At 56.0% G+C, this 26056-nt stretch overlaps 8 protein-coding genes across 8 annotated transcripts; 3 read left to right on the forward strand and 5 right to left on the reverse strand.

Annotated features, from left to right (window-relative positions):
- Positions 1-169: 169 nt before the first annotated feature.
- Positions 170-1093, reverse strand: GLRG_08351 (plant Basic Secretory protein; the record flags this gene model as incomplete). Its single annotated transcript, XM_008099036.1, has 1 exon — positions 170-1093. One exon carries the CDS (start codon positions 1091-1093, stop codon positions 170-172), a length of 924 nt encoding a protein of 307 aa, XP_008097227.1.
- Positions 1094-2190: 1097 nt separating this feature from the next.
- On the forward strand, positions 2191-5752 carry GLRG_08352 (uncharacterized protein; the record flags this gene model as incomplete). The annotated part of the gene is made up of 3 exons (XM_008099037.1): positions 2191-2774; positions 2826-3740; positions 3793-5752. The coding sequence occupies 3 exons, from the start codon at positions 2191-2193 to the stop codon at positions 5750-5752; spliced, it is 3459 nt and encodes a 1152-aa protein (XP_008097228.1).
- Positions 5753-14075: 8323 nt separating this feature from the next.
- On the forward strand, positions 14076-18039 carry GLRG_08353 (RhoGAP domain-containing protein; the record flags this gene model as incomplete). The annotated part of the gene is made up of 6 exons (XM_008099038.1): positions 14076-14153; positions 14229-14259; positions 14433-15767; positions 15836-17656; positions 17705-17838; positions 17896-18039. 6 exons carry the CDS (start codon positions 14076-14078, stop codon positions 18037-18039), a joined length of 3543 nt encoding a protein of 1180 aa, XP_008097229.1.
- Positions 18040-18172: 133 nt separating this feature from the next.
- On the forward strand, positions 18173-18463 carry GLRG_08354 (uncharacterized protein; the record flags this gene model as incomplete). The annotated part of the gene is made up of 1 exon (XM_008099039.1): positions 18173-18463. The coding sequence occupies one exon, from the start codon at positions 18173-18175 to the stop codon at positions 18461-18463; it is 291 nt and encodes a 96-aa protein (XP_008097230.1).
- Positions 18464-18874: 411 nt separating this feature from the next.
- Positions 18875-19881, reverse strand: GLRG_08355 (uncharacterized protein; the record flags this gene model as incomplete). Its single annotated transcript, XM_008099040.1, has 2 exons — positions 18875-19698; positions 19755-19881. 2 exons carry the CDS (start codon positions 19879-19881, stop codon positions 18875-18877), a joined length of 951 nt encoding a protein of 316 aa, XP_008097231.1.
- Positions 19882-21404: 1523 nt separating this feature from the next.
- Positions 21405-22001, reverse strand: GLRG_08356 (thioesterase superfamily protein; the record flags this gene model as incomplete). Its single annotated transcript, XM_008099041.1, has 1 exon — positions 21405-22001. One exon carries the CDS (start codon positions 21999-22001, stop codon positions 21405-21407), a length of 597 nt encoding a protein of 198 aa, XP_008097232.1.
- A 460-nt stretch (positions 22002-22461) lies between these two features.
- GLRG_08357 (major facilitator superfamily transporter) lies at positions 22462-24241 on the reverse strand (the record flags this gene model as incomplete). The annotated part of the gene is made up of 3 exons (XM_008099042.1): positions 22462-23438; positions 23489-23836; positions 23890-24241. 3 exons carry the CDS (start codon positions 24239-24241, stop codon positions 22462-22464), a joined length of 1677 nt encoding a protein of 558 aa, XP_008097233.1.
- A 741-nt stretch (positions 24242-24982) lies between these two features.
- GLRG_08358 (uncharacterized protein) lies at positions 24983-25960 on the reverse strand (the record flags this gene model as incomplete). The annotated part of the gene is made up of 1 exon (XM_008099043.1): positions 24983-25960. One exon carries the CDS (start codon positions 25958-25960, stop codon positions 24983-24985), a length of 978 nt encoding a protein of 325 aa, XP_008097234.1.
- Positions 25961-26056: the final 96 nt, after the last annotated feature.

Genomic DNA, 26056 nt, shown 5'->3' on the forward strand with positions numbered 1-26056 from the left:
ATCAATTTTTGCTTCCATATGTCTCTCATGCGTGATACGCATTGTCTTGGTGCATTTGCCCGATGACATGACTGTAGAACGCCTTTCAAGCTTACGGCAAACGGATGTGTCTCAGAGCAGCATGCGAGCACCCGCAAACCAATGACATATGTGACATGGTTTCGACCGCTCACACAGGAACAAGTTTTTCATCAGCAGCCCTGATCCTGTCCAGTCTGACATCGTCGTCGGATATATCATCCTTGTTGACGATAACCGCCTCGTCATCCTTCATCTTGTTACCGTAATCTTTCCAAAGCTGCTCAACAGGCCTGCCCAGCAGCTCTGTCCAGAACTCCTTTTCCTTGTACAAGTGGATGCGAAGCTTCTCGTTTATCCTCCTTACCGTGCCAGCGCCAAAGCGACTCTCGAGGTAGTCGAGAAAGTAGCCCGTGTGCTGGTACCCGCCGTCCCAGTTGCCACTCGCATCGCGCTTCCAGTGAGGCGGGCTCAGGTGTGCGTTGAGACGGACCCAGTCGGCAATGCCCTCGATTAGCCCACCGGGGCAGGTGCCATGGGCGTTGTACTGGAAGCAGTGGACCATCTCATGGGTGAGAACACCCATGATCTCGTCGGTGCGGCGCTCGGCGGCGATGCTGGCGATGTAAGACAAGGAGAAGTGGATCTCTTTGTGGTCATCATCAAGATCAGAGCCCGTAGTGTAGGCGACGCCGTCCATATGGCGGAGAATGAGGGTGACGGAACGGGTTGACGGAACGTGAGTGGTGTGGCACGAGGGAGACTCGTAGAGCAGGGTCAGGACGGAGCGGACGGCGGTGGCAAGGGCGTTGCCGGCATTCACGGCGGAGAGAAAGCGAACGGCGGCCGGGTCGTTGAGATCTCGAACCTCGAGGCGGAGCTTGGGAAGCTTGAAGTCTGGGGAAGGACGAGGATGGTCGGCAGCCGCAGCGGCGGGGGCGGCAGGGGTAGGGCTTTGCTGGACCGGAGACTTGGGACGAGGGGGCAGAAGGGTTGCCGCGGGGGGTCCCGGGGCCGGGGCCAAGCTCGAGGTCGGTGCCTCGGATGGGCTTGGTTCTGCGGTAGCGGCGGACATGGCTGGGAAAAAGAGAGAGATGGGACCTGGGTTTGGCGTCGTATCGGGTGGGAGGACCATCTGTTCGAGGCCTCGCTGGGGTTTTGAGGAGAATGATGATCGAGATCTGCCTTACGGATGCGGATTGAGTGTTCCTAGCATACCTAGGCACGAGGTAGTGTCGGTGTACCTATTTAGACCAGCACGTCGTTCGAGGATGAAAGCGTAAGAGGGGTAGCTAAAGAGAGAATCTATGTTCTCGGCCTACCTAGGCGAATCCTTGGTGGTACATAGGTGAAGGTGAAATGGTCCGCTTCTGGAAGTCTAAGTCGGTAGAATAGAGGAAGAATGACGAACGATTCTCTTCTCAGGAGGACCCTGTTCTAGTAACTTCCAACTGGAGCCCTTCCCCTAGAGGCTAGGTATTAGGTACTACTAGTACTAGGTAGGAGTCGGGACGGGGTGGGAACGTGCCTTCCCCGCGGCTACAGGGGTCAGGTCCCAGCCCCTGTCGCCAAAGGACCCACGCTCGCTCGCGATAAAGCGGATAAGGATCTAGCGCAGCTTCTCTTCGCGTTCAGTAGCACCACAGAAGTGGAGCCTCAACCAATGGAATCGAGTCGAGCTTGTGGGTGCACGGGGCAACCTGCGATGGGGATAGGTTGCCCCCTTTGTCTTTTGTTTACTGCGTAATTATTGGGACTCCCGGAGCCTCTGGACATCATTCGCATCACAACAACCCGCACGAGCTGCCATATCTGCGTAACCCGGCACCGAGTCTGCCGCCTTCTTTTTGCACTGGGATATTCTTCCGTGCTTTCAACATCCGAGCCGCCTTTCACAAAATCGTAAGCTGCCTTCTGCCCTACGAGTTTCAGCCCACCACACCCCTCTCTTCCACATTGCGCTAGACGACTCATGCCCTCGTTGTTTCTCCTCGCTGTCGCTCACCTCGCCGGAGTGGCTACGCAGTTGCGCAAACCATTCTGCTCGCCCGAGTCGAACTCCCTACGTGGGAACACCGGCAGAAACATCGACGCAGTACCGAGTAGCTGACCATCCTCTCTCATCGCACCAGGTCAAACCCAAAACAGAGCCCAACCCTCGTTCTGCGGGGAATGGCGGAAAAAATCACAGAGGACCAGGTCAACGACCTCTTGAAGATCCTCCGCACCGATGCCAGCGTCGACCATAAAGTCCAGCATGTCACCGGCATCAAGTCCGGCATCAAACAGCACAATGTCCCTGATACCCTCGTCCCACTGGTCTTCGACGGCCTCCGTACCGCGTCCGTCTCGCCGCACGCCGTCCTTGTCAACGCCGGTTTCACGGCCCTCAACCACCTGCTGACAAGGCTCTCGAGGCAGGAGCCCAAGTATATCGCCAAGGAGGCCAAACACACACTTCCCTTGGTCATTGACAAGCTGGGCGACCCCAAGGACAAGTTCAGAAGCCTTGCGTCCCAAGCATTGACGACCATGTATGCCGCCGCGCCCATGGACGTCGAGCGCTCAGTGCGGAACGTCGCCATGGTTGGCAAGAACCCAAGAGCCAAAGAAGCCGGCATGCACTGGCTGCTATACATGCATCAAGAACACGGTGTCCAGTTCCGCGCATATGTCCCGACTCTTATGGAGCTGCTCGAGGATGCTGATGGCATGGTGCGCGACGTCGCTAAGAGCACCGTCATCGAGCTGTTCAGGTACGACTAGTGGCCCTTGTTCCTCAACCCACGCTAATTTTTGCCATACAGACATGCCCCTAACACAGCCAAGTCCGACCTCAAGAGACAGCTGAAGAACTTCAATGTCCGCCCGGCGATCGAGCAAGCCATTGTCAAGGAGCTGGCGCCCAACACCGCCGAGCGGCCGAAGACGCCTGGATTGGAGGCCGCCGCCCCCATCGCCGCCCCCAAACCGAAGCTCGCCGCAAGTGTATCGTCTGTCTCGAGCGAACGACCCATCACACCAGCGCCGCCGCCCGAGGCTCCGAGTGAAGTGGACCCTGCTTACGTCAATACCCAACGTGAACTGGACGATATTTTTAGAGAAATGATGACGTACTTCGAGGGAAAGGAGACCGAGCAGAATTGGCTGAAGCGCGAGGAGAGCATGACCAGACTGCGGAGGCTCATTGCTGGTAACGTTCCGCAAGACTATCCGGACGCTTTCATGCTCGGCCTGAAGGGCTTACTGGACGGAATCATCAAAGCCATCACCTCTCTGCGAACAAGTCTTTCCAAAGAGGCCTGCAATTTGGTCCAGGACATTGCCATGACGTTTGGTCCCGGTATGGACCCTTTGGTGGAGCTTCTTATGCAGACTTTCATCAAGCTTGCTGCGGCAACCAAGAAAATTGCCTCCCAACAGGCAAATGCCACGGTCGACATCATCATTGGCAAGGTCACATACAACTCGCGCATCATGCAGCACATTTGGGGCGCGTGTCAGGACAAGAACGTTCAGCCCAGGACCTACGCCACGGGCTGGCTTAAGACGATTCTGAACAAAGAGGCCCATCACAAGAGCCACATCGAGCACGGCGGTGGTCTGGAACTGGTAGAGAAGTGCATCAAGAAGGGTCTCAATGACGCGAACCCCGGCGTCAGAGAGCGTATGCGCGCTACTTACTGGGTGTTTGCCAAGATCTGGCCAACAAGGGCGGAAGTGTAAGACGGGACATCTGTTTCAAAAGTAAACCTCTTGCTAACGAATTTGTAGGCTCCGAGATACTCTCGAACCAACAGCTCAAAAGCTTCTGGACAAAGACCCCAACAATCCCAACGCTCCCAAGAGAGAAGTGGATAGCGTCCGCGCAAGGCCCGGCCTTGGCCTGTCCAAGAGTACTATGGCCAGTAGCAAGCCAAGCTTGCGTGAAACCATGATGGCACAGAAGAAAGCCACGATGGCGGCATCCCGAAACCTGCCTCCTCGTCCCGGATCTGCGATGGCTAATCTCTCTCCGGTGCGACCACAACAACCAGCGCCAAGCTCGTCTTCAACCAGCTCGGCGCCCGCATCGAAGCCGACGGCATCCGGTGGCATGTCCGTCCGTCCTATGAGACCCACCAAGAAGCGCCCGGAAATGGCTGCAAGACCGGCGACAGCCGGTCCCTACTCCGTGCGGACGCACGATGGTCCTTCGACCGAAGCCCCGAGTCCCGAAAGCCTCAAGTCGAAGAGTGTGACACCAAAGTCGAAAACTGAGGCGTCTCCGCGAAGAGCGGCTAGCAGACCGCGTGCCGCGACATCTCACGCCAATGGCCTGCATGCTGCATCGCCTAGCGCGGCCAAGCCAGCGCTCTCCAAGTCGGTATCTTCGCCTCGTGCATCGCCCCGGTCTAGTCCCGCGAAGGCCAAGAGGTCACAAACCACGATACCTTCGAGCAGTCCAGCCAGGGACAACGAAGATCTCACATTGGTGGTGCCGAGTCTCGACAGTCTGAGGTCGCTCCCGGGAGATGTTCCCGCAAAAGCATCGCCGCCAGTCGTAATGCAAGCACCGGCGAATATATCTGTAGAGATCCCCTTGCCCGAGACGGAGCATGCAGCGGAGCCTACACCGGAGTCGATGCCGGAGCCTGCTGAGCAACCCCTTGCAGAACCCGAGGCCGAAGCACCGGTTTCAGAGCCACAGGAAACGTCTGTAGAGGAGCCTGAGGAGGCAACTGCGGATGTGGCTGTCGAGGCTTCGGCCGAGGAGGCACCAGCTCCCACGACTCCTGTCAAGGAGGAAGTGGCTGAGCCAGAACTCGCCCCTTCCGCCCCTTCCAACGGTCTTAAGGTGTTTGAGGACCCTTTCGTGGACGACAAGACGACCGCCAACGCAAACATCATCATTCCAGTGCTGGAGGATAAGGCCGTGAACGAGGTTTCCGCTCCAGCAACCAATGGCCACTTTGACGTAAACGGCAGCCTCCAGACCCCCGAGAAGGCCAGTCAGACTTCAAAACTTCTCGAGAGTGGCGTGACTAGAGTCAAGGCAAAGTCTCTAGATGTCCACGGCTTCAGGAAACTGCAAACCATAATCAAGGACAATAAGGCCGTTTTCTCGGATGAGAAATTTGAGGCCCTTCTCTGTGGGCTTTTTGAGTATCTTGAGGCCCCCCTGGAGAGCCTTGCACCGGAGAGGGTGCAGGATGTTAAGGCCCAGATCCTTGCGACGATTAAGCTTCTGCTCAAGAGGGAGCGAGATAACTTCCAGCCCCATGTCTCACGAGGCCTCGAGTCCCTTGTCGCAACACGCAGCGCCTACGATGCGCGTACCCGCATCGTTAGCGGTCTTGAGCTCCTTGCCGAAGAACTCGTGGCCCTTGGTGACCCGCATGAGATTGTCGTAGTCATGGTCAAGCTCCTGCAAAGCAAGCAGGATTCGTCGATCGAGGGCAGCCGCTGCCTTGCCACAGGCCTGCACGTGCTGAAGGAATTACTCGACAAGCGTACCGGTTTTACGCCTTCGGAGGGCGAGCTCGCGCAGCTGGGTGGACTTGCCGGCCGATGTATCGAGTCGACTGACTCTGGAGTGCGCATGGGTGCCGTCCAGCTCTGCGTGGCGTTGCACTCGCGTATTGGTGACGGGCCGTTCTGGGAGCTTATCAAGGGCGCCAAAGACGACCCCAAGAACCTCATCACGTACTACATTGCGAAGAAACAAAGGGAGAGCAACGCTGTTGCCACCTAAGTCGCACAGATGGATCAGGTCATCCGTACGATATGGGGACGGGTCTTGGACGCAGCAGGAGTTGGAATTCGGTGCCGGGGCGGTGGGTGAAAAGGATAATACCTCGAGGCCTCAAAAGCAAACGGAGTTTTGTCGTTATTGGCTGGGAAAGGAAGGGAGGGGGCGGGACTAAGCTGTATACGGGAAGGCAACGTACTTTTTTTGGTTTTGCGTACATTTCGAACGCCCTTCTTGTATTGCCCTTTGTAATGGCCCGGCATAGCTGCGCACTGTACCAACACCTATTCTATTCCAATGGATCGATCCACTTTGTCTCAGCTGTCGAAAAACTTGGTCCAGAGGTCTTGCGATGCTGTCTAAGGAAGTTCCGGAAGTGACCCACTGCGGTCCGGGGCCGGCTCCGAGGACTCAACGCCGGATCGGGGCCCAGCTTGGGTAGCCCCAGGATCCGCGACGGCTGACCGAAGCTCTGCTTCCTTGAGACAAGGCGAACTCTGCACATCCGGGCACGAGGGGTCACGTACCGCCAAGGTGTCAATCAACCCGACTGACGAGTTTGGTGGTACTCACGCTGTAGGGCGTGACAGGCTCACTTTCTAGACATGCTCAAGCAAGCAAGCAAGCACGTGCCCTACACATTTTGGTCTTACACCCTCTTTCATCAGACGCACAGCCGCAGCCGTCTAAGCCGGACTGGGCTGGACTGGCACTTGGGGCGACCTAGTCGGCGACCCGTGGTGGTGGGCTCAAGAGGCGGCCCCCTCACCCCCTTCCTATCTTAATCAGCAGACGCGTTGGCCTGTTTTATTCTTGGCAAGTCAGGAGAGGACCGGGCTTATGATTTGAAGTGCATGTAGCTTCGCGAGAATTGCGTGTCAGCTTGACAAAGGCCGTCATCAAGCCGGGACTGGTATGTTTGTGCTATCAGGGAAGCTCTTTCCAAGAGGTGAGTAGCTGACCAAGAGACCAAGAGACCGAGAGGGAGAGAGGGAGAAAGCATTGATGGGGATGCATGGATGTTGCCAGAGACAGGATGCGGGCTTCCCCGGATCGAATAGGGAATTTGGGTTACATGCCCGGGATGGGACCGGGATGTCCCAGTATAACACTCTTGACGTGTGTTCCGTCAGCAGCAAGAGAACCCAGGTGTAGTTTTACGTTTAGTCTTATAACAGCCAAGTACGTCAACTGTCTTTTGGGTTGAAGATATGAAATGCGGCGGCACCGGCAGTCGAATGCTCGGCTGCATGCAGGAGCACATCGCGGATCTCGGATGGACGGACAGGTGGCCGGAGGGGTGGGGCCATTGGTTGACTTGGGTCTCCAGTGGGTGGCTAGCCGCGTGAGAGATGTCGGCTCTGGGACCTGTATGACTTGTGAGCGGGCCGATTGCTTTAGATGCAAGAGAGGTTGACGAATGGTCGGGGGTCGGCCTCCGAGTGACTCTATAGGAGGGCTCGCGAAGTACTACGGATAGTTATTTCGCAAATAGATTGGAGCTAGCGCTTGCCAGGTTTCCTCAAAATCCCCATCCGATTGAAGGGCTAAGCGAGCTTCGCCTTGTGTTTACAGTTTGCCGACTTCATGCACGACTCTAGCAATGGTCAAGGCCCTCTAGGGAAGGCGGTTCGTGATTGACTGGCTAACTGACTGGGATCGACAGGCCGATTGCCCGGCATAGACAGCCGGGAGGCCAGGATGTGCCTTGGGGGACGTGCTCTGGAATGCTGCGGTGTCGCAAGGGACAGCACAGCAAGTCAGCAACACGTCTGACGAAGCCGAGGAGAACACGCGCAGTCTGCCGTGGCGTCGCGTTGGCGTCATCAACCACTAAGCAGCTGGAAAGGAAAGGAGGGAGGGAGGGAGGGAGGGAGGAGCGAGGGCGGGTACGGCGGATCCATATTGAAAGCTTGACATGGAAGAGATGCTTGTCATCGTAGATTAAAAGGTCGAAACGAATAGGCGTCCACGATCGAACGATTGGGTGGGCCGATGGTGATTGGCATTGGATGCTGCCTTGGGATTAAGTTGGGCCGAAAGGAGCCACTCGAAGGCGAACAGTTCAAATTACAACGTCGCAATCTGGTATCAGAGAGACGTCCAAAGTGTTGTGTTGGAACCGAATCACAGGCCCTCTAGCGAACGGACATGGGCTGAAGCAAGCGCATTAGTGGGCTGGTTCATGGTAGTTCTACCCTCTTGCCGGTTGACTATCCTGGCTCGGGGGTCTCTCGGGTCGCAGTATATGCGCACTACTACTCCGTAGTGTACTACGTATGTAAGCTGCACTCCGGCAGTCACATCAGCATGGAACCAAAAGGGGGTGTGGTGTATGGGCTAGAAGAAACCGGGATGCCATGCCTTGATGCGCGGCGAGCTCGGCGATGGGGTGAGAAAAAGTCGCTCAGATGATGTTGCACAAGATTTCTGTTATCGCCAAGCACATAAACAGGGGCGGGACCGGACTGCTGTTTTTGGCGTTTGCTCCAGGAGGGCTCAGTGTTTCACGAGAGGACGGCGATGGGTTTAGAGAAGTGATCAACGACGTCCCAAGGCCTCCGGTTTGAAGTGTATTGAATAGACATAGAATGGAGCCCGCATAGGGCGTGCCTGGTTGTTGTTTTTGAGTCTACAGACAAGCTGATAATGCCCCCCCCTTGACAACCCGAGAGTACCGTGCGCGCTAGCCCGTGCACAGTTGAGCTGACAGTGGAGTAGGTGATAAGGCTCTAACCAATAGATACGCGCACACACGTCACAAAGGTCTATATGTCTAAGAAAAACAAGAAATTTTGTTCTTCTTGCTCTATATAGTCTAGCAGTAAGTAATGCTCCTAATAATCTAAAGGCTATGGGTTTAATCCTAGCTTTTTCTAACTTTTTCTGACTTTTTCTTTAGGTAATTCTAAAACGGCTCTGCCGGGGAGGGTTGGAATGGTCTATCCCACCCTGCTTCCTCCGCTGCGCTCCGGGTCGGGATGGGCCAAGACTATCCCTTTTTTCCCTCTGTTTTTTCCCTCTGTTTTTTCCCTCTGTTTTTTCCCTCTGTTTTTTCCCTCTGTTTTTTCCCTCTGTTACCTCTATTACCCCTATTTTTTTGCCTCTATTTCCACTTTTTCCCTCTATCTATACCCTTATCTATTAGCTATAACTGTATCCATTGTCAGCTTAAGCCTGCACGGGCCAGCGCGCACGGTACTCTCGGGTTGTCAAGGGGGGGGCATTATCAGCTTGTCTGATCGCTCGTTGTTTTTGTAAGCCGTAGCAAGCGAAGGGAGTGCTTCCGATAATGGGCAATTCGGCCATGCAATCAATCTCTGTAGACTGTACGGGGTATCTATTATCAATACTTCTGTGCCGCTAGAACAAGGCGTAGGCGAAGAGCAGCAGCAAGGAAGCTCGTTGTACGAAGAGCGGTGTGCCTGTAAACCCCTTGCCGGAGCTGACGGCGTCAGTGCTGCTCTCTAGCCGGGTGTCCCAGGACAGCTGCTGTGGTACCGAAAGTGAGGGGTTGGGCAGCGTCCCAATAGCGACCAGTTCACGAACAAAGGGTAGGTTGCTGAGATGCAACTTGAGTGCATAAGCTCGGCGACAACTTGGCGTGACGAGATTTCGATTTTGAAACGAAGGCGGGGAAGCTGGCGAACCACGCTGTCGAGCTGTATCTAGGAGTGGCACATGCAACCAGGCGTTTGGGAACCACTGACAGCGTTAACAACCGATGGTTCTCAAGGCTGAACAGTGTCCGAAGATCAGGGTAGGATTTGGCTGATGTCGGTGGTTGCTATGCAGGTAGGGAGGGTACAGAGAACCGAGGCATTGGTAGCGAATCTTGGCCACCTAGGTAGACATATTCGATGCCAGATTTCTCTGAATCTCGAAAGTCAAAAGTTGCAACTTGCAGGCCGGGACAACCCTCACAATGCCCGACGACGTTCCGAGATTGGGGCACAGCCAGATATAGTGGTGAAGACGCCTCTTCATGAATATCACGGATAATCAACGGATCCACAGTCACTCGAAATGCTGCTCCCGCGTGCAACAAGCATACGTACCTGTGTCTGAGAATTGCGAATGACGCACGACGAACAACAGGACGCCAACTCCAGTCCAGCTGCGGTGCTGTACAGCTGTGCTCGCAAATGTCAGGTTAGAGAAGTTCAAGGGTAAGTAAGTAGTCGGGGCCTCGGAGGATCGACCGCATGGATAGTGACGAGTGGCTGCGGCCGAGGCGTTCATACAGAAACATGAGGGAAGGAATCCAGATGTGCGCTGTTGCGGTCTCGTAGCGGACGGAGACTGTCTGTCTAGTTGAAACAGTAGCCCCGAATACCCATTGGTGCTCGCACGTCTTGCTTTCTCATCTAGACGAGGTACGTACCACAGTAGATGCCTTGGCAGCCGAAACAAGAGTAGGGCATGCCTAGGTATCTACTCCGTAGTGTAAGTAGGTACCTATCTACCTACATAGCTAGATACCGAGCATAGTACGGTGCATATCCCTTTTGCATTACCCCTGGCTCCATCTCTCAATGTCGTCGTCGTCGTCGTCGTCGTCGTCATCGACGTAACTAACTGGTCATTGTTGTCGCCGTACGGAGTATAGTGCACATTACAATGCACTGCACGCACTGGATTGGTCCCTGCAGGCCTTCTGCTCCCTGTTCTGCTTCATCTTGGGGGCCCCTTAGATGGACCTATCGGGCGTTACATAATATCATCATCTTGGGGACCTCTTCACCTTCCACAAGGCGGCCTACAAATACTGGCAGGGACATCGCACCGACACAGAATAATAAACATCCGTAGGACGCTCGAATGACAACAACCGATATCATTCGTCCAATTAGCCAGTGTATGATGGGCGTTGTGATTTGATTGAGCGGTCACAGGCATTGTGTTCTCCGTCGGAAGGAGCCCAAGACGCTCTGGTCCTGGCAGTGCTAGCAATTGTCTCCGACATCCGGCATCTCGACTGGTTCGTGTCAAACCCAGAACCGCCTCAACAGATACCATACCGGTGTGATAGCCATGGCTCGCGCTCCGGCAACCAATGCGGTTTACATCCAACAGTCGTGTGTCAAATCAGTTTGTGTTTATGGCCAGGCACTAACGTATCAGCACATAGGCCCAGCAAGAGGAACGCCCAAGTCTTACAAATTACCGTACTCTCATGTCGATGCTGATGTTACACCAATTTCTTCACTAAGGGGCCTCTGGTCGGTCTCGTAAGCCTCGATCGTGCCTCAGCTGGACCTGCAGCGAACGGGATAAAAAGGAGACGTTCCGCTGGATGCCGCCGTCCAGGCACGGCTGCATAGGTCAAGGTTGCGAGCCTCGCCTCCCGCAGGCATTCCACAAAAAGCAAACCCCCAATCGCATCCCGTTCCAAACGCAGCGCCCCTTTCATTACCGTGCCACTGGCTTCGCCTGTCCGTCACTGAGCTGGCTGGGCACCGTTGTTGTTGTTGTGTAGGTAGTGCATTTGCGCCCGCTGATTGAGCACCATACACGGTGGATTGGCCGTGGCGATCTCTGCTGTATAGCCACATAGGCCCGATAGCCATCATCGAGGAGCCAAGGGAAAAGATGTGCATGCTGCTGCTGCTTTTGTGCTGCCGCAGAGCGTGCACCAATGGCGTCGTCGCCACGCTCCCAGATATCGCCGCTCTCTCTTGATCCTTATTAGATGGGCCTGTGAGTGTGCAAGTTCCTAGATGTACCGTTCAAAGTCCCTTGTTCATGGCACTCTGCCCCTACCCACCTCATCCCAACAGTCGGGAGATTCAAGACTGTTGGCAATACGAAATTGCAATTTCAGCGTGGATACGCGAAATCAGGCTTATAAAAGATACGGGCACTGTCGCAAGTGCACTCCTGCATCGGGCCCGGGTTGAGGATGAAGTCGACGACTATGCGAGTGCCAAGTGTACTAGGTTGGTGCGGTAGTCATGTTAGATGCCACAGGCAGTCCAGCCGAGATTGTCTAGCTTACCTTAGGTAGGTACCTAGGTAGCCCAGCGTACCTATCAAGCATAGCATGTTTGTCGCAGCATTGCCGTGCGATGCTTTCCCTCTTGCTGCAGGCTGACCAGCCAAGCAAGCACAGAGACAGGTCCCTGACAGGATTCCCCCGTGTCAATGGGCTCCCGCAGCCAGTGAGCAAACCGTGGTGCCTGGCGGGAAGCCAGAGCCACCCCTCCTTCCTCTCGATCCCTCCACTCTGCTGGGAATCGAAATAACCTCAGCGATTAGCAGAGAGGAGGGGGTTGCGTACCCTAGGGAATACCTAGGTAATGTACGAAGTACGGCTAACTACCTAGCCTACCAACTGCCTTAGGTAAGGTACGTATACTCCGTACATTACGGATACTTCAGTTGGAGGGGATCCACTGTTTGTGCCACGCCACAGACAGAGCGAACTCCCGAGTCTTTCTCCATCTCTGCTCTCGCGTTCCGTTCACAGCCAGGCTGTGCGTTGGCCGTATCCGTATCTAACGGGACGACGTGCCACTGTTAGATGTTGGAACAGAAAAGAACAATCACAACCTGGTCTTTCGGGCTGCCCTACGAAGGTACAGTGTACCGACACTCTGCGACTCCCCGCGTGTGGCCGCGTAAAGGTACGTACCCTAGGTGCTCCATCACGTAGGTAGCCTGCCCAGGTAGGTAGGTAGATAGGAACCAGTACGAAGTACTATGTACCAGTACCCTGCATGTCTGATGTCTCTAACACAAATCGATACCACGAACATTGTTTGGGGTTCCAGGACAGGACAACCCCGTCGTCGTCTCATCCTTTCACAACCCTAAAGTCAAAAGAAGTGTCTCGGCTGAGCTGTCGTGTTCTCGAATACTGGCCAAGGGGGAAGCCATCCAAGACGACTGAGGTCAGGCTGGTGTTTTGGCAAAGAACTCGTGGCCGTATTGTTAGTATACCATGCATGTGGCAACGTGGTTGTTGGTCATGGCTGGCAGAGTCTTTTGACTGTATACCTACCTAGGTACCTACCTACCACTTGGTCAGTGCCCGGTAAATAGGTAGGTAGTCGGTCCAGTCATCTATCTACCTAGGTAGGTAGTCACCGCAAGACAAAGGCGGCGTACGACATGGAATGCCTCCAGCTCCTCTCCTCTCCCCCACACGGCATCCACGCCGCACATCTGCCCATTATTCCGTCCGCGTCCCGTCCGTCCAGCCCCGTTCCAGTCTCAGTCCCTGTCCTAATCCCCCCAATTCCACCTCCAGTCTCGTCCAGAGTCTCCCCCCAAATTCCACTTCGACTTCAGCCAAGTACCACCGCTGCCACCACCACCATTACCATCATCTCTTTTTCTCCTTCTTTCCTACACTAATCTGGCCGTCTCTATTAAATCTATCCTGACGACCGCCTCTCTTGTCTCTTGTCGTACGCGCTGGCCGGACCTTGCCTTCCATACACCCTTCCTACTGACAAAAAAACGGTAAAAGGTACCTACCTACCTACTTACTACCTTGCTGTGTGCCCTTACAGCAGGGCCCGCGCGCCGCTGTCGTCCACTGGCACGACCCCTGTCATCATTAGACAGGCCCTCCCATCAAACCACTCTTGTACCTCTCCTTAGGTATCGGCCTGGACCGTCCGCTCCCTCCTGTTCCTACTCCCTACCCTCGCTGCTATTCGACGACAGTACTGCACGATCTAGCTTGCCATAGTCTCGCTCGCCCTCCGCGTCGCCGTCGCACCTCTTCATCGTTCCCGACTATTCGACCGTCCAGGTCTGATCAAAATCCTCAAACTCGACAAACCGGCGCCAGCTTTGCTCTTGCCTCGTCTGCGGGCTCAAGGCCTAGTCCACAGACCCTGCCGGCTCTACAACTCACTTAGCTAACCCTTACCCTGCTCGTCGACGCCTTTTTTTTTTCCTGCCCCCCATCGAGACCTGGAGCACAACCGTCGTGCCCACGTCCCTCGACGATTCGCCTCGAATCCTCCCAAACGAAGCCAACCGAGCGCTACCACGACAGCACTAGCCAAGCCGCTCGCTACTACGTTCAATTTTCCATCCCCCCTTTCATCTGTCCGACTAGCCGCTATCGCAGCCTCGAGCACACACGGACACCCCTCGAGCGCCACCCATTCGACCTTACGCTGCCCCGACGTACACGCCCATCCTGTCGACCATCTGGCACGAGACGCACAGCCTGTCGACCCTTGGCTCACATCGTCTTGCTCTCGACGTTACGTTCATGACAGACGCCCAAGTCGTCCTCGTCATCGCCATCCTGCTTGCTAGATAAGTGTCGTGACAGTGTCCTGCAATAGAGAAGGACGCCCTCGATATGGCTGCCGTCATGGAGGACTATTTGGAGAGCCCAATGGAACAGGACGACGTTTTCCCATGCAAAGGTTGCGGAGAGGTAAGGACGGTCCACCCCGTCAACTTCTCGACTATTCTCCAAGCACGTACTGACGGCGGTGCTCTATCCGACTAGATCCTCGAGGAGGGCAAAGCGTTCGAGCTTGGTATGTTTGCCCAATCTTCTCTCCTTTACCTCTCCCTCACCCGCATTTTCCCCAACCTCTCTCTGCTCTGTCCAGCATCTTGTAGCTTCATCGTGTCGTTATGCTATCTCCAATGGCCTTGCCTTCGGTACTCTCCAAGTTCAGTCAAACTAACCAGTCTCCTCCACCTTCAGCCGGGAACCGATGGCATCTCAACTGCTTCCGCTGCAACACCTGCGGCACCCTCCTGGATTCCGATGCGAACCTCCTTCTCCTCGGCGATGGCTCGCTCATCTGCAACAACTGCACCTACAGTTGCAGTGCCTGCAACAACAAGATCGAAGACCTTGCCATTCTCACCGGCGACCAGGCCTTTTGCGCAACATGTTTCCGCTGTCGCAACTGCAAGCGTAAGATTGAGAACCTGCGATACGCGCGGACATCACAAGGCATCTTCTGCATGAGCTGCCATGAATCGCTCATGGCAAGACGGAGGAAGAAATCGAAAGCGGCAGCGCAAGCCAAGTCAAAAGAGAAGGACACATCTCCCATGATCACGGACAAATCCTTACCCGCGCTGCCGCCCAACGCTGTCCCTCCCAATGCTTTCCACGATACCCGGGTTGATCCCGACTCAGACAAGGAGACACCCACTGAGCTGTCCCCCCGGCCGCGTCCGGCTTACGGTAGGAACGACTCGTCGTCAAAGAGTAGCGGTCGCCCATCCCGCTCGCCTGAGCGAACCTCGGAATCAACCAAGGACAGTAGTGGTTTGGGCCTGCCCTCGTCAAACTATCGTAACAACCGCAACTCTGGCATGTACGCCCCGAGCGGCAATAACAACGGCGATGTCAACAGCGGCGACGACGGCTTCTTTATTCCAGTTGCCCTGGATCATACGCCGGCCTCGAGCGCGACCCCACGATCCACTTCGGAGAACACACCGAGTGCGCCCAAGAAGCAAGACAAGGAGTACTTCACTCTGCCCCGGGCCAGCACGGACAAGAAGGGCGACTCCCAGTCGTCAACCCCCCACATTGCCTTCCAGGAGAAGGGCCGACAACCGTCGGCTGATTACGAGTCTGGAAACGTCAGGCTGCCCCTGCGCAAGACGTCGAAATCGTCAAGACATGACAACCGGTCGTCGGTCATGAGTGACGAAAGGACGCAAAAGGTGGCCGCCAGCAAGCCCTCGCCGTCAATTGACGAGTTCAAGCTGCAGGACGCGCCCAAGAGTAAGAAGCTCATCAGCCCGAGACGCGCCTCGCACTCGGCCGTCATGACCCCGGAAAGTGGCAGCGCCAGGAGTAGCGAAGGCGTTCTTCGCAGGGACAAGGAGCCTTTTCCGAGCTTGGCTTCGTCCGAATCACCTCCCCGCATGGGTGGTGGGACCACTAGATCGTCCCAGGATTCGAGACAGCGCGATGAGGGCGAGGTGCGCCCCTCGTTTGACTCCATCTCCTCCTCGCGAACAGACACGACGGCTGGCAAGTCCGTCACCCGCAAGGAGCTGCCATCTTCACGCAGTGGTAGGTCATTCCCGTGTCCGTGTTTTATCGTGATGCAAGACGCACCGACCCTAACCTTCTTTCCACAGCAAACGGCGGCAAGCCTGGCGGCTCTCTGCATCGATCCGCTACAAACGATGAGACAAGCTCGTCGGGCCTCTCCGCTGCGCGCCCGAGTATGACTGAGCACAAACTCAGCGATACTTATATGCAGCCTCGAGCGCCCCCTCAACCGCCTGGGGTGCCTGCGAACACCCCCAAACCTCCCGCAAAAGACGCAAAGGATCAGACGAACGTTAACGAAGAAGGCAAGGTCTCACCCAAGCTACCGAGATGGAGCGCCGGTGGCGATTTTAGTATGGACGAGGACATGGCCAGAATTCTCGGCACCGACGAAGGTTCATCGTCTATGATGCGCCGTGTGTCAAACGCTGTTCGTCACGGTCGCACCAACAGCACCGAAGGCAGCCATACTCAACATCCTCAGCATCCCCACAGAGTCGCTGGCCACGGGCGGAGTATCAGCGAAACCACTCGTGGCACCTCATCGCCTCGTTGGCCCAAGACGCCTCTCGTCGAGGACCCTAACGGGCATGAGCTCAGCAGTCCCGTCTCCATTCACTCGAGCGACGACCCGGCGGTCCTTAAGCGGCAGCTGCGTAGCTCGGAAAACCGTGTCGCTGAACTAGAGAGGCAATTCACCACCGAAAAGGACCTCAAACGACTGAACAAGACACTTATTGAAAAGCGCAAGACGGTCTCGGTACTGGACACCCAGACTGAGATTATGATTCGTCAGCTCGAGGTCTTGGCCGGATACGTCGAACGCGCAAAGGAGACAAAGACACCCGTCGATCCCCGCGACTTGGAAGAATCTGCAATCAAAGAATTCGTACAGAAACTTGACAAGGTCAAGCAGACGATGAGCGCAGCGATTGAGCAGCTCCATGCCGAACGTGACGAGCTACTCGATGAGAAGAACCAGGCCGTCGCCGACAGGGACCGCGCCCTCTTAGAATTTGAGCAGCTCTCGTCCAAGAACGCCCAGCTTGCCGACATGAACAACGACCTGACACACCAGATCCAGGAGCGGTTCAAGTCTCAGATCGGCGGCGAACTCAAGTCACCCAACGGATTGGGCATCTACAGTCAGAGCAAGGTGTTCTCGTCTTCTCAGCTGAACTTGACCGATTCTACCAGCATGGCCACGACTCTCATCCATGAGGCGGATGAGCCCGTGGTCGAGGCTAGGCCGACCGTAGTCGACATCAGGAAGGGTCAGGTCAAGAAGTTCAACTGGAAGAAGGGCTCAAAGGGCCTGGCACAGAACGTGGCCAAGGGCGTCAACCGTGCCGTTGTGGCTTTCCAGCAGGAGCGCGAGCGGGGCCCGCATCAGGGCTTGACCGGCGACAACATCGGCCTGCCGTACAATATGACAGTCTCCCAAGTGGAGGGCCCCATTACCCCAGCCCCTGTCGCCGCGCCGAAGGGCTCGCAACAAGCAGTTGACCGCCAGGGTTTCGGCTTCTTCAAAAAGGGCAGCAACCAGAAGACCATGTCCTCGACCAATGTATCGACGCCCGCCATCGCAGAAGCGGCCACTACCTTGTTTGGTTCCGACCTCACCGAGAGAGCCGACTACGAACGTCGCACCATTCCCAGCGTAGTCACGCGCTGCATTGAGGAAGTGGAGCTTCGCGGTATGGACATTGAGGGCATCTACCGCAAGACGGGCGGTAATTCGCAGGTGAAGATGATCCAAGAAGGTTTCGACAAGAGCGAGGATTACGACATTTCAGACCCTGGCCTTGACATCACTGCAGTGACGAGCGTGCTCAAGCAGTACTTCAGAAAGCTTCCGATGCCGCTACTGACATACGAGGTGTATGACAAGGTCTTGGAGTCAAACGGTACGTTCGCCCACACAAACTTGTATCTCTCGTCCTAACACTCCGCAGCTCTCACCGACCAGACCGAACGCTGCGACCACCTTCGGAAGGTGTTCAGCTCCATGCCCGAGTGCCACCGCGACTGCCTCGAGTTTCTCATGTTCCATCTCGCGCGGGTGGCCCAGCGAGAGCCTGAGAACTTGGTAAGCTATGCCGTGCTCATACCATGTCGTGCTGCCATAGCGCTAATGATACGTCAGATGTCGCCCAAGAACCTGGCGGTTGTGTTTGCTCCGACCATCATGCGCGATACCAGCCTGGAGCGAGAAATGACAGACATGCACGCCAAGAACCTGGCCGTCCAGTTCGTCATTGAGAACAGCCATACCATCTTTACTGACTGAGCACACCCCGCTTGGGTAGTTCAGTGTGATAACGGAAACCACACCTGTACATATCGACGCACCCACGACTTTACGCCTTCGGTCGCATTTTTCCCTCAATGGCTGATTCGGAAAAAGACTTATCCCACAGCCGATGGGCCATGACTTTATGCATTTGAAATCAAACGTATTCGAAGCCAGCCATGACCGCCAAAGAAGGGAGGGGAGGGAAGGGAGGTTTGATCCTTACCAGGAAACTTTAATGAGATATCCCAATTTCTTGCTTCGGGGTACGACAAGCTGTTTCTTGGTTCTCGAAGGCGGGTTTGGGAACCAGGACCGACGGGACAGGCCCACATTTGTTGCGGGCGCGCTTTTCGCCATCCTCACTCATTGGGATCCAAGTCCCGGGGACGATTTGATATGTGGCGAATTTTGTAGTTGAATAGTGGAAACGCAGAGGGCAGGGCCTGGGGAGGCGGGAGCGAACATGTATCGGACGACGAACGAGAATGAAGCTGGCGGCATGCATAGTAGGGTGCTTGCGCATCGAATCCTTGGGAGCGGTTGGAAGAGGGAAGAGAGCGGGTTTCCCAAGGTTTGGTGACGCTGCAAATATCTAGCAAGACGGTTCGGCCGTCGATTCTTTCTGAACAAAGTCTACCAAAACTTTTTTACAAACCCTCGCGTCCATATATGGCCATGTAGTTCATACATGTGGTATCAAACGATGTGCAAAAGGAGCCAGCCGATATCCCCGACATTTTGTCGTCACCAGCCAATCCACCTGCGAGCGTCCTCCGGCGCGCGCGCCTTCTTTACCCATTAAGCAAAGTACTGCCTCCCCTCCCCACCTTCACTTGGAGTCGCCCACGATGCGCTTCACCTTCTCGAGCAGCAGCGCGCTCTCCCTGCCGAGGCGGCGCTGGCCGTCCTGGCCGCCCTTTCGGGCCTTGGCCATGGCGCGGCGGTACCGCTCTCGGTCGGCCGTCTTACGTTCACGCTCCTCGTGGCGGCGCTGGATCTCGGCGCGGCGGGCCTCCGCCTCGGCGCGCTTCTGCTCGGCGTGGGCGAGCTGCTTCTCGTAGTAGCCCGGCTTCCGGGGGCGGCGAGGCTTACGGGGCTCGTAGCGGTCCGCGGCATCGGCGGCGTCTTCAGTGCCGTTCGAGGCGGCAGGTGCAGACGCGGTGCGCGTGCCGGGGAGTTCGGCGTTGGAGCCGGTGGCCGTCGCTGCGCCACGTTTGCGCTTCACGGCCACGGTGTTCGGGTTCGGGAGCTCGCCGTCGTTGGTAATCATCTCGGCGCGGGAGGGGTGGATTTCCCCCTCGAGCGGCTGCGCCGGTGTCGCTTCTGTCGGTGATGACAGACCCGACGTTGCTGGTGCCGGTGCCGCCGCCGCTGCTTCTGCTTCTGTTGATATTGCTGTTCTTGTAATTGCTGAGTCAGATGTCTCCTGAGTGGTCTGGGGTTCCTCGACGTCGTCGAGTTCGTCGTCACTTGAGGCACCCTTTGAGGCCTCCTTTGTGGACGGGCCAGCGGCGACGGCAGCAGCAGCAGCAGCAGCAGCAGCAGGCTGCCGGGCTTTGGATGAAGCCTGCGAGGCGAGCTCCCTCTCCTTGATCTTGGCGTAAGCCTTCTTGACCTTAGCCTTGTGAATGAGCTCCAGTTTTTTCTTTTCGACTATGGGATGTGCGTTAGCATACGTGAAGCGGCATAGAGGAGGCAGTGGCGCTCACCCTTTCTGCGCCATGGTCCCTCGGGGAGGTTATCGGGGCCAACGCGGAAACCCTTGCGCTTCTTTGCCTGCTGGGCATCCTTGGAAGACGCCGCTGCTGCGCCCTCGGCGGCGCGTTTGGGGGCCATGGTGAAAAGTGTCTGGGGAGGTTTCGTTTGAGATGGCGAGGATGAGACGGCGGGTGTTGAGGTTGGGCGATGAGAGCACTCAGAGGGCCAGCCACCTTGGAGAGTGAGCCGCTTGTCTACCAGATCACCGACTTCGTGATTGGATGTGAGCCGTACAAATTTTTCCTTGATGCAGGTGGCCGTTGTTGAGTTCACTATTTGAGTCGGATCTGATGGACGTGAGACGTCGTCAAGTGTACATGTAAATGGGCGAACAATCGAAGGAAGATGAAATTTTTGGTGGGTCTGGCCCGGATGTGGATGAGAGAGAGACGAAAACGGGTTGGCGCTGGTCCCGCTTTTTACCAGTTGGTGGACGGACGGACCGCGTCGCATGCTGTGGGCCACCCCGGCTTGCGGTTTTTGGACCTCACAGCTTCGTCAACCAACATCCTACAAACGTATTCTCAGGCTCGCAACTCAGATACACGTCTTCTTGACTGAGCGTTGCTGTTAATACTGCGCTCCTATTTTAACTCTTTCCCCTTCGTCCGAGGAACCTCCAGCTAGTGCCTATTCTCCTCATTTTGCTCCCAGCGCCCAATATCGTTTCGAGTCTATCCAGACGTGGCCCCCGTTATCTCAGAAACCACAGGTAAGAGAGAGCGTCTTGATGTCTGGTGGCACTGGAATATTCTTTATCTACTGTACGACGCGGACTGGATATCCTCATAATGTAGGCGACTCGCGAGTCGAGACACGCCAGAAACTGCCAAGTACGGGCCGTCTGTTCAGTTCAAGTCTTCTTATTCTCGACGACAAGAGCTTGCCCAGGGAAGCTCGAAAATGGAAGAAAGGACGCAAAAGCGGGTCTTTGACTATGGGTTGACCTGACCCCCTCTATCAGGTGAGGTCAAGATGACTTCTCACGGGTGCCTGCTCTGCCTGCGACCAACCAGAAGCCACAACAAGCCTTTGGTTCTTGTCATTTATCCCGCCGGGCCGTAGGAGCTTCCGTCAAAAGTTTAACAATGATACAGGACACCTCCGGGTGGTCTAGTTGATCAACGAGGGTGAGCCCGTATAAGAAGTTGCAAATACTACCAAACCCTCTGGGTTCTAGTTCCCTATCACCTTGTGATGCAACCGGCTCGAGTAGTGCGGGATGTTCTAGAGACTGGGCGTCGAAGAAATTCTTTTATTCCCCACCCTTTGCATTGAATTATTGAAGCGAAAACACCGCGATATCAACGGTGGTTTGTTATTGGAAGCGCTGTGATGTGACGATGGCCACTATTGGGATTGTGTGGAATGATACATGCCCTCGTGTTGCTTCTTGCCTTCTTGTAACTAAAAAGAGATGCAATGTCTAAATAATCCAGAAAAAAAGACGGGCAATGCGCTTCTCTCCTTCTTATAGACAGACCTACGTCGATGCCATGGACGTACCTCGCAACATCTATCGTGACAGCCCAAACCCCCTCACACACGTCGCGACGAAGACGCGATCCCGCTCTCTTGCCGGAGAACCCGGTCGGCCGGTCTCACAGCTTCTCCTTCAGCCTCACGAACAAACTCTCCGCCTTGGCCAGCACCCTCCCCTCTCGGTCCTCGATCCTCCCCCGTACCCACCACTTCCGCCCCTTGACCCTCACAACTTCGGCGACGCACAGAATCGTCTGCGGCGTCTCCACGGGCCGCACGTACGTCACGTTGAGGTAGGCCGTCATGTACGACCCGGACGGCATCAGCCCCTCGGTCTCGTTGATGGGGAAGATGTTGCCGATGGTCTCATCCAGCACCGTCGCGACGATGCCCCCGTGCAACACGTTGGCGAACCCGTTGACGCCGGCGCCGAGGGTGAGGAGCGCCTTGAGCTCGCGGATGACGTTGCTACCCTCGCCGTCCGCCGCGACGGCAGGTGCTGTTTCCATTGCCGACGACGACGGCCGCTTGTAAAACATGACAAACGCGGCAATTGTCTCCTCTGTGCGCAGCGTCGTCGAGATTAGCTGGTCCTCCGTGCTCGCCTTCTGGAACCGCGACGGCGCCGTGTTGCAGATGGTGCCGGGCTCGTCAAGGAGCGTCGCGCACCACGGGATGCCGAGGAAGTGTTGGACGTCTGGGTTGGCCGACGCCATGCTTCTTGTTTTCAGTTTCTCTTATTTCGTGTGGTATTATCTCTGCGTGCCGGCTGGATTCAATCCCTTTGGAGAGCGAGAATCCGATGGAGCTCGGTTAACGTGGCGTGGGAGAAATGAGCGACTTCGACATCGAGCGTTTCGATGGACCCGAATGCAATTGCATGAATCACAAATGCTGCAAGTGAGCGGACCAGGGGTCAATATCGCATCTGGTCCGTGCGTGATCCGCGGCATGTAACCATATTCATTAATTACCCCCACTGGTGGAATACTGGCAGGCCAGCGGGTTCATGTCAAATCTCGCCCGGGAATCCAGTATAAAATGGGGGAGGTGGTTGGACCAATGGTTTGATTTCTTGCTGGGATCTACGGTCGGCCTACCAGCACTCACCCGCCGGCCCTTGGTCGGGAGATGGTGATTGATGCCTCGTCGCGGTGCTGCTCCCTTTCGTGATCGCTACAGCATGTATCTAAACCCTTCACTTACTGGCTTCGCGCGGCCACCGGATCCAACTAGCCCTTCCTCCTCCTCGACATCACCCCCACCAGCCACAGCGGCATCCATCTTCCGATTCAGATAACCGAGGTAGAATCTCAAGAATAGCGTCAAGACGGCCACGGCGAGCATGGCGGACGCGCAGGCCAGCATGCCAGGGGCGTAAAACGGCGCATCTTTGTCTGGGTATAGCCTCGTCCCCACGAGTGGTCCGCATTGCCCAATGGTCTGCATCAGGGCGAAGCCGCCGCCTTGCCTGCTCTCGGATTCTTGGTTGTTGATGTTCCAAGCGACGGTGAGCGTCACGACATTGAAGAAGCCTACGGCGGCGGGATACACGGCGAGGTAACGCATCAGCGGTGACAGGCCCAGGGGCTTTGCGAATGCGAGCGCGGTATACCCGCCGGCCGACGCCAGGGCGTGCAGTACAATGGGAACCGACCGATTCTGCATCCGATCCGACCAGTGGGCGGTTGCAAGGACGACGAAGAAAGCTAGGAGGTAAGGCGGGGCGCTGAGCCCTTGCGACTCCAGAAGAGAGTGTCCCATTTCCATCACGATTTGAGGAAGAAAGACCGGTAATGAGGAATACGCCATATTGGTAAGGAAGAACATAGCTGCCGTCAGTAATGCCATGGGGTCGCACAAAACGGCAAGTACTTCGTGAACCTTGAGGCTACGGGAGCTTCTATCCCCGCGCTTCTCACCCGGGCTATCACATCGAAGACGGAGGCGAGCGACTTTCCGCTCGCGCGCGGTGAGATACCACGCCGTATCTGGACTGTCGGGAATGATGCGCCATGCAGCGACGGCCGCGAGGACGGAGGGGAAGCCCTCCACGAGGAAGAGCAGACGCCAAGGGGCAATGGGCCCATTTTCTGCGAACTTGGTAATCAGCCAAGCCAGCGACGATGCGAACGTTATCGCCAACGGTGCGGCTGTTTCATGTCAGCAGTGAATCCACGCGGTTTCAGACATTGACGCTGACCGGAAACAAAGATTGCGGTGCGGAATGCCAACTCTTCACTTTTGAAAAAGAAAGACAAGTAGAACGGTATACCCGTGAACCCAGCCTCTCCAATACCCAGAAGAACCCGCAGGAAGATGAGCATGGGGTACGAAACAGAGACGGACTGCAGTGAGGCGGTCAAGCCCCATGACAGCACGATCATGGAGGCGTAGATGTGGGCTGGGACGAGCTTCCACAGCAGCGACATCCACTCGAAGGAAATGTACGAGATGTAAAAGGCCGTCAGTGTCCACTCGTACCATCCATCCCACGGTGGTTTCGTCTGGAGGTCTTGCTCCATTCCAGAAATGCGTGCCGACCCCAAGTCTACGTCGACGCGTCAGTTCAATGCAAAGTACTATCTAGGGCTTTCATCATACTCGACCGATCCAGGAAACTGAGCATGAATAGCAGCGCTACAAAGACCACCAGCTTGCGATCATGTTTGCAGACAACGGACCTCTCCTCGTCGGGCGTGTACAGCTGAAAGCTCGCAACGGTGCTGGTGCTCGTCCGTCTCCGCAGCGAGGGCACGTCATCACCCCATCCTTCGTCATCCCTCTCTGATGGCCTCCTTAAGCTCTTCAGCTCGTAGGCCTGGCCATCGTCGTCGAGGTTGAGATCAAGATCACTATCGAGATTGAACTCAGCTGTGGTCTGCGCAAACGGCGGTGACGGCTCGCCCGCACGTGGAGAGCGGCCAGCTGCGTGGAACCTCGAAGATTGGGCCATAGTGGGCGGTAGAGGAGAACCATGCGTTACGTCGGGGTTGAGGGACGCACGAAGGTTCGGAGGAGGTATACCTGCGGGGATAGACTTGTTTAGACCGTGGGTTGAGTAACATGCAGACGACTAGCTCGTCGGCCTGTGTCGGTGCGACCAGACCAGGTGGCTGTTTCGCCACATTGAAATGGGCGTTGTCGTTGGAGCTAGCTTATGTTCCTGGCGTAAAGTAAAAGGTCTTAGAAGGGGGCGACCTTAGCCTATTAATATTATTACGAGATTCCTGGGATAAAACATCGGGATGGTTTAGCAGAGAACCTTTCAACCTTTGGCCAATGACGTACGTAGCAAGCTGACCCCTGCTTCGCTACGGACGGGAAGCTGGGGGGGGGGGGGGGGGGGGAGGAGGGGGATCTTTAGTAGTAGTGACACTGCGGGAGAGTTAGCGGGCTGGGGAAGAGAACCACAGAAAACAGGGGTCACTGATGAAGGTTCAAGAGTCAATTGGTAATTCAATTCAATTCTTGTGCGCCTTCGCTTTTGTGACCATGTGCTCTGCACTGCCGCATGGGCATGTGGCTGTAAAAAAATAAAATAAAAAGTGTATAAAAAGAAAATAAACCGCCCGAGAAAAGGGTTGAAAAGGTGCCGTATCCTCAAAAGGGAGACATTGCGGCAGAACTGGTACAGATACAGGCTGAGATGCGACGGTGCGCCTTGGCAACTGAGCCCAAGTTGTTTTCCCAATGATCATGGGTCATCGCTCTTCTTCCCAAAAAGTCTCCTAAACCCGCCGCTTTTAGGTGTCTTTGGCCTGAAATCCATCGAGGGTTTGGGCTGTAATGTCGGCATCTCCTTTTCTGTCCAATTGCCCATCATGTTGGGATGCCTGGGAAGGGTGCCGTAGGGCAAGCCCATTTCCTTGGGCGAGCTTGGCTGTGGCGGTTGTTGGGGTGCCATGGCTGTTGCAAATTGACTCGCCGGTACGCTCGGCATCGTCCCTGTTCTTGAGGGGCCCGCGTTTCGGTCGCTAGGCCTTGAAGTCGCGTTGTCCGCCTCCCGTGCCATGTCCTCTTGGGCCCTCGCCGCAGGCCTGTCTTCAGGAAAATCACGCACTTCGTCGCCGCAAACCACGATATACCACCGGATATCCTCCCCTCGCTGCAGCTGGTCTCTCAGCTTCTCGAACCACCCGGCCTTCTTCCCCGACGAGCCCTTCTTGGCCTTGTAAAACTCGTCGCTCGGAGCATTCGCCATCGCCTTTGTTTCGCTTAACCGCTCTTCGTAGCGTACGATCTCTTCTGTTATCGAATTGCTCAGGTCGATGCGCACAACATGGTCGGCGACGTATGCGTAGGGACGGCTGACATAGCTCAGGTCGGTCGGATCGTATTCCTCCAGCAGCTTCACGGCGCTCCAGTCGTTCTGCAGCACATCGTCCTCTTCGGGAGGGACGGTCGAGGGGGGCACATCGTACTCGTTACGCAGGGCAGCGGCCTTGGACGCCTTGGACTTGTTGCGCTTCTTTTTGTCACGCTGGACCTCGGTCTCGTCGGGAGCGGGCTCGGGGAGGAAATCGAAAAGGGAGTAGAAGGCTTCAAGGATGGCGGGAGACGAGTTTGGCGCGATAATCCATTCAGGCGCGGCGTCGTCTATGTTCTGGACGACTACAAATACACGAATGCTACGACGATCCCAACGAAAGCCGTGGCAAAGGTAGGTAGGCATTGTGGGTAGCTCTGATAGAGCTTGGAGAGATAAGCGGGGAGAGGTTGGGCGAGGCGGTGGATGCCGGAGGGGCGTAGGTAGATGGCCGGCCCAGCC

Source organism: Colletotrichum graminicola, assembly GCF_000149035.1.
Source record: "Colletotrichum graminicola M1.001 genomic scaffold supercont1.38, whole genome shotgun sequence".
Classification (NCBI taxonomy): Eukaryota; Fungi; Ascomycota; class Sordariomycetes; order Glomerellales; family Glomerellaceae; genus Colletotrichum; species Colletotrichum graminicola.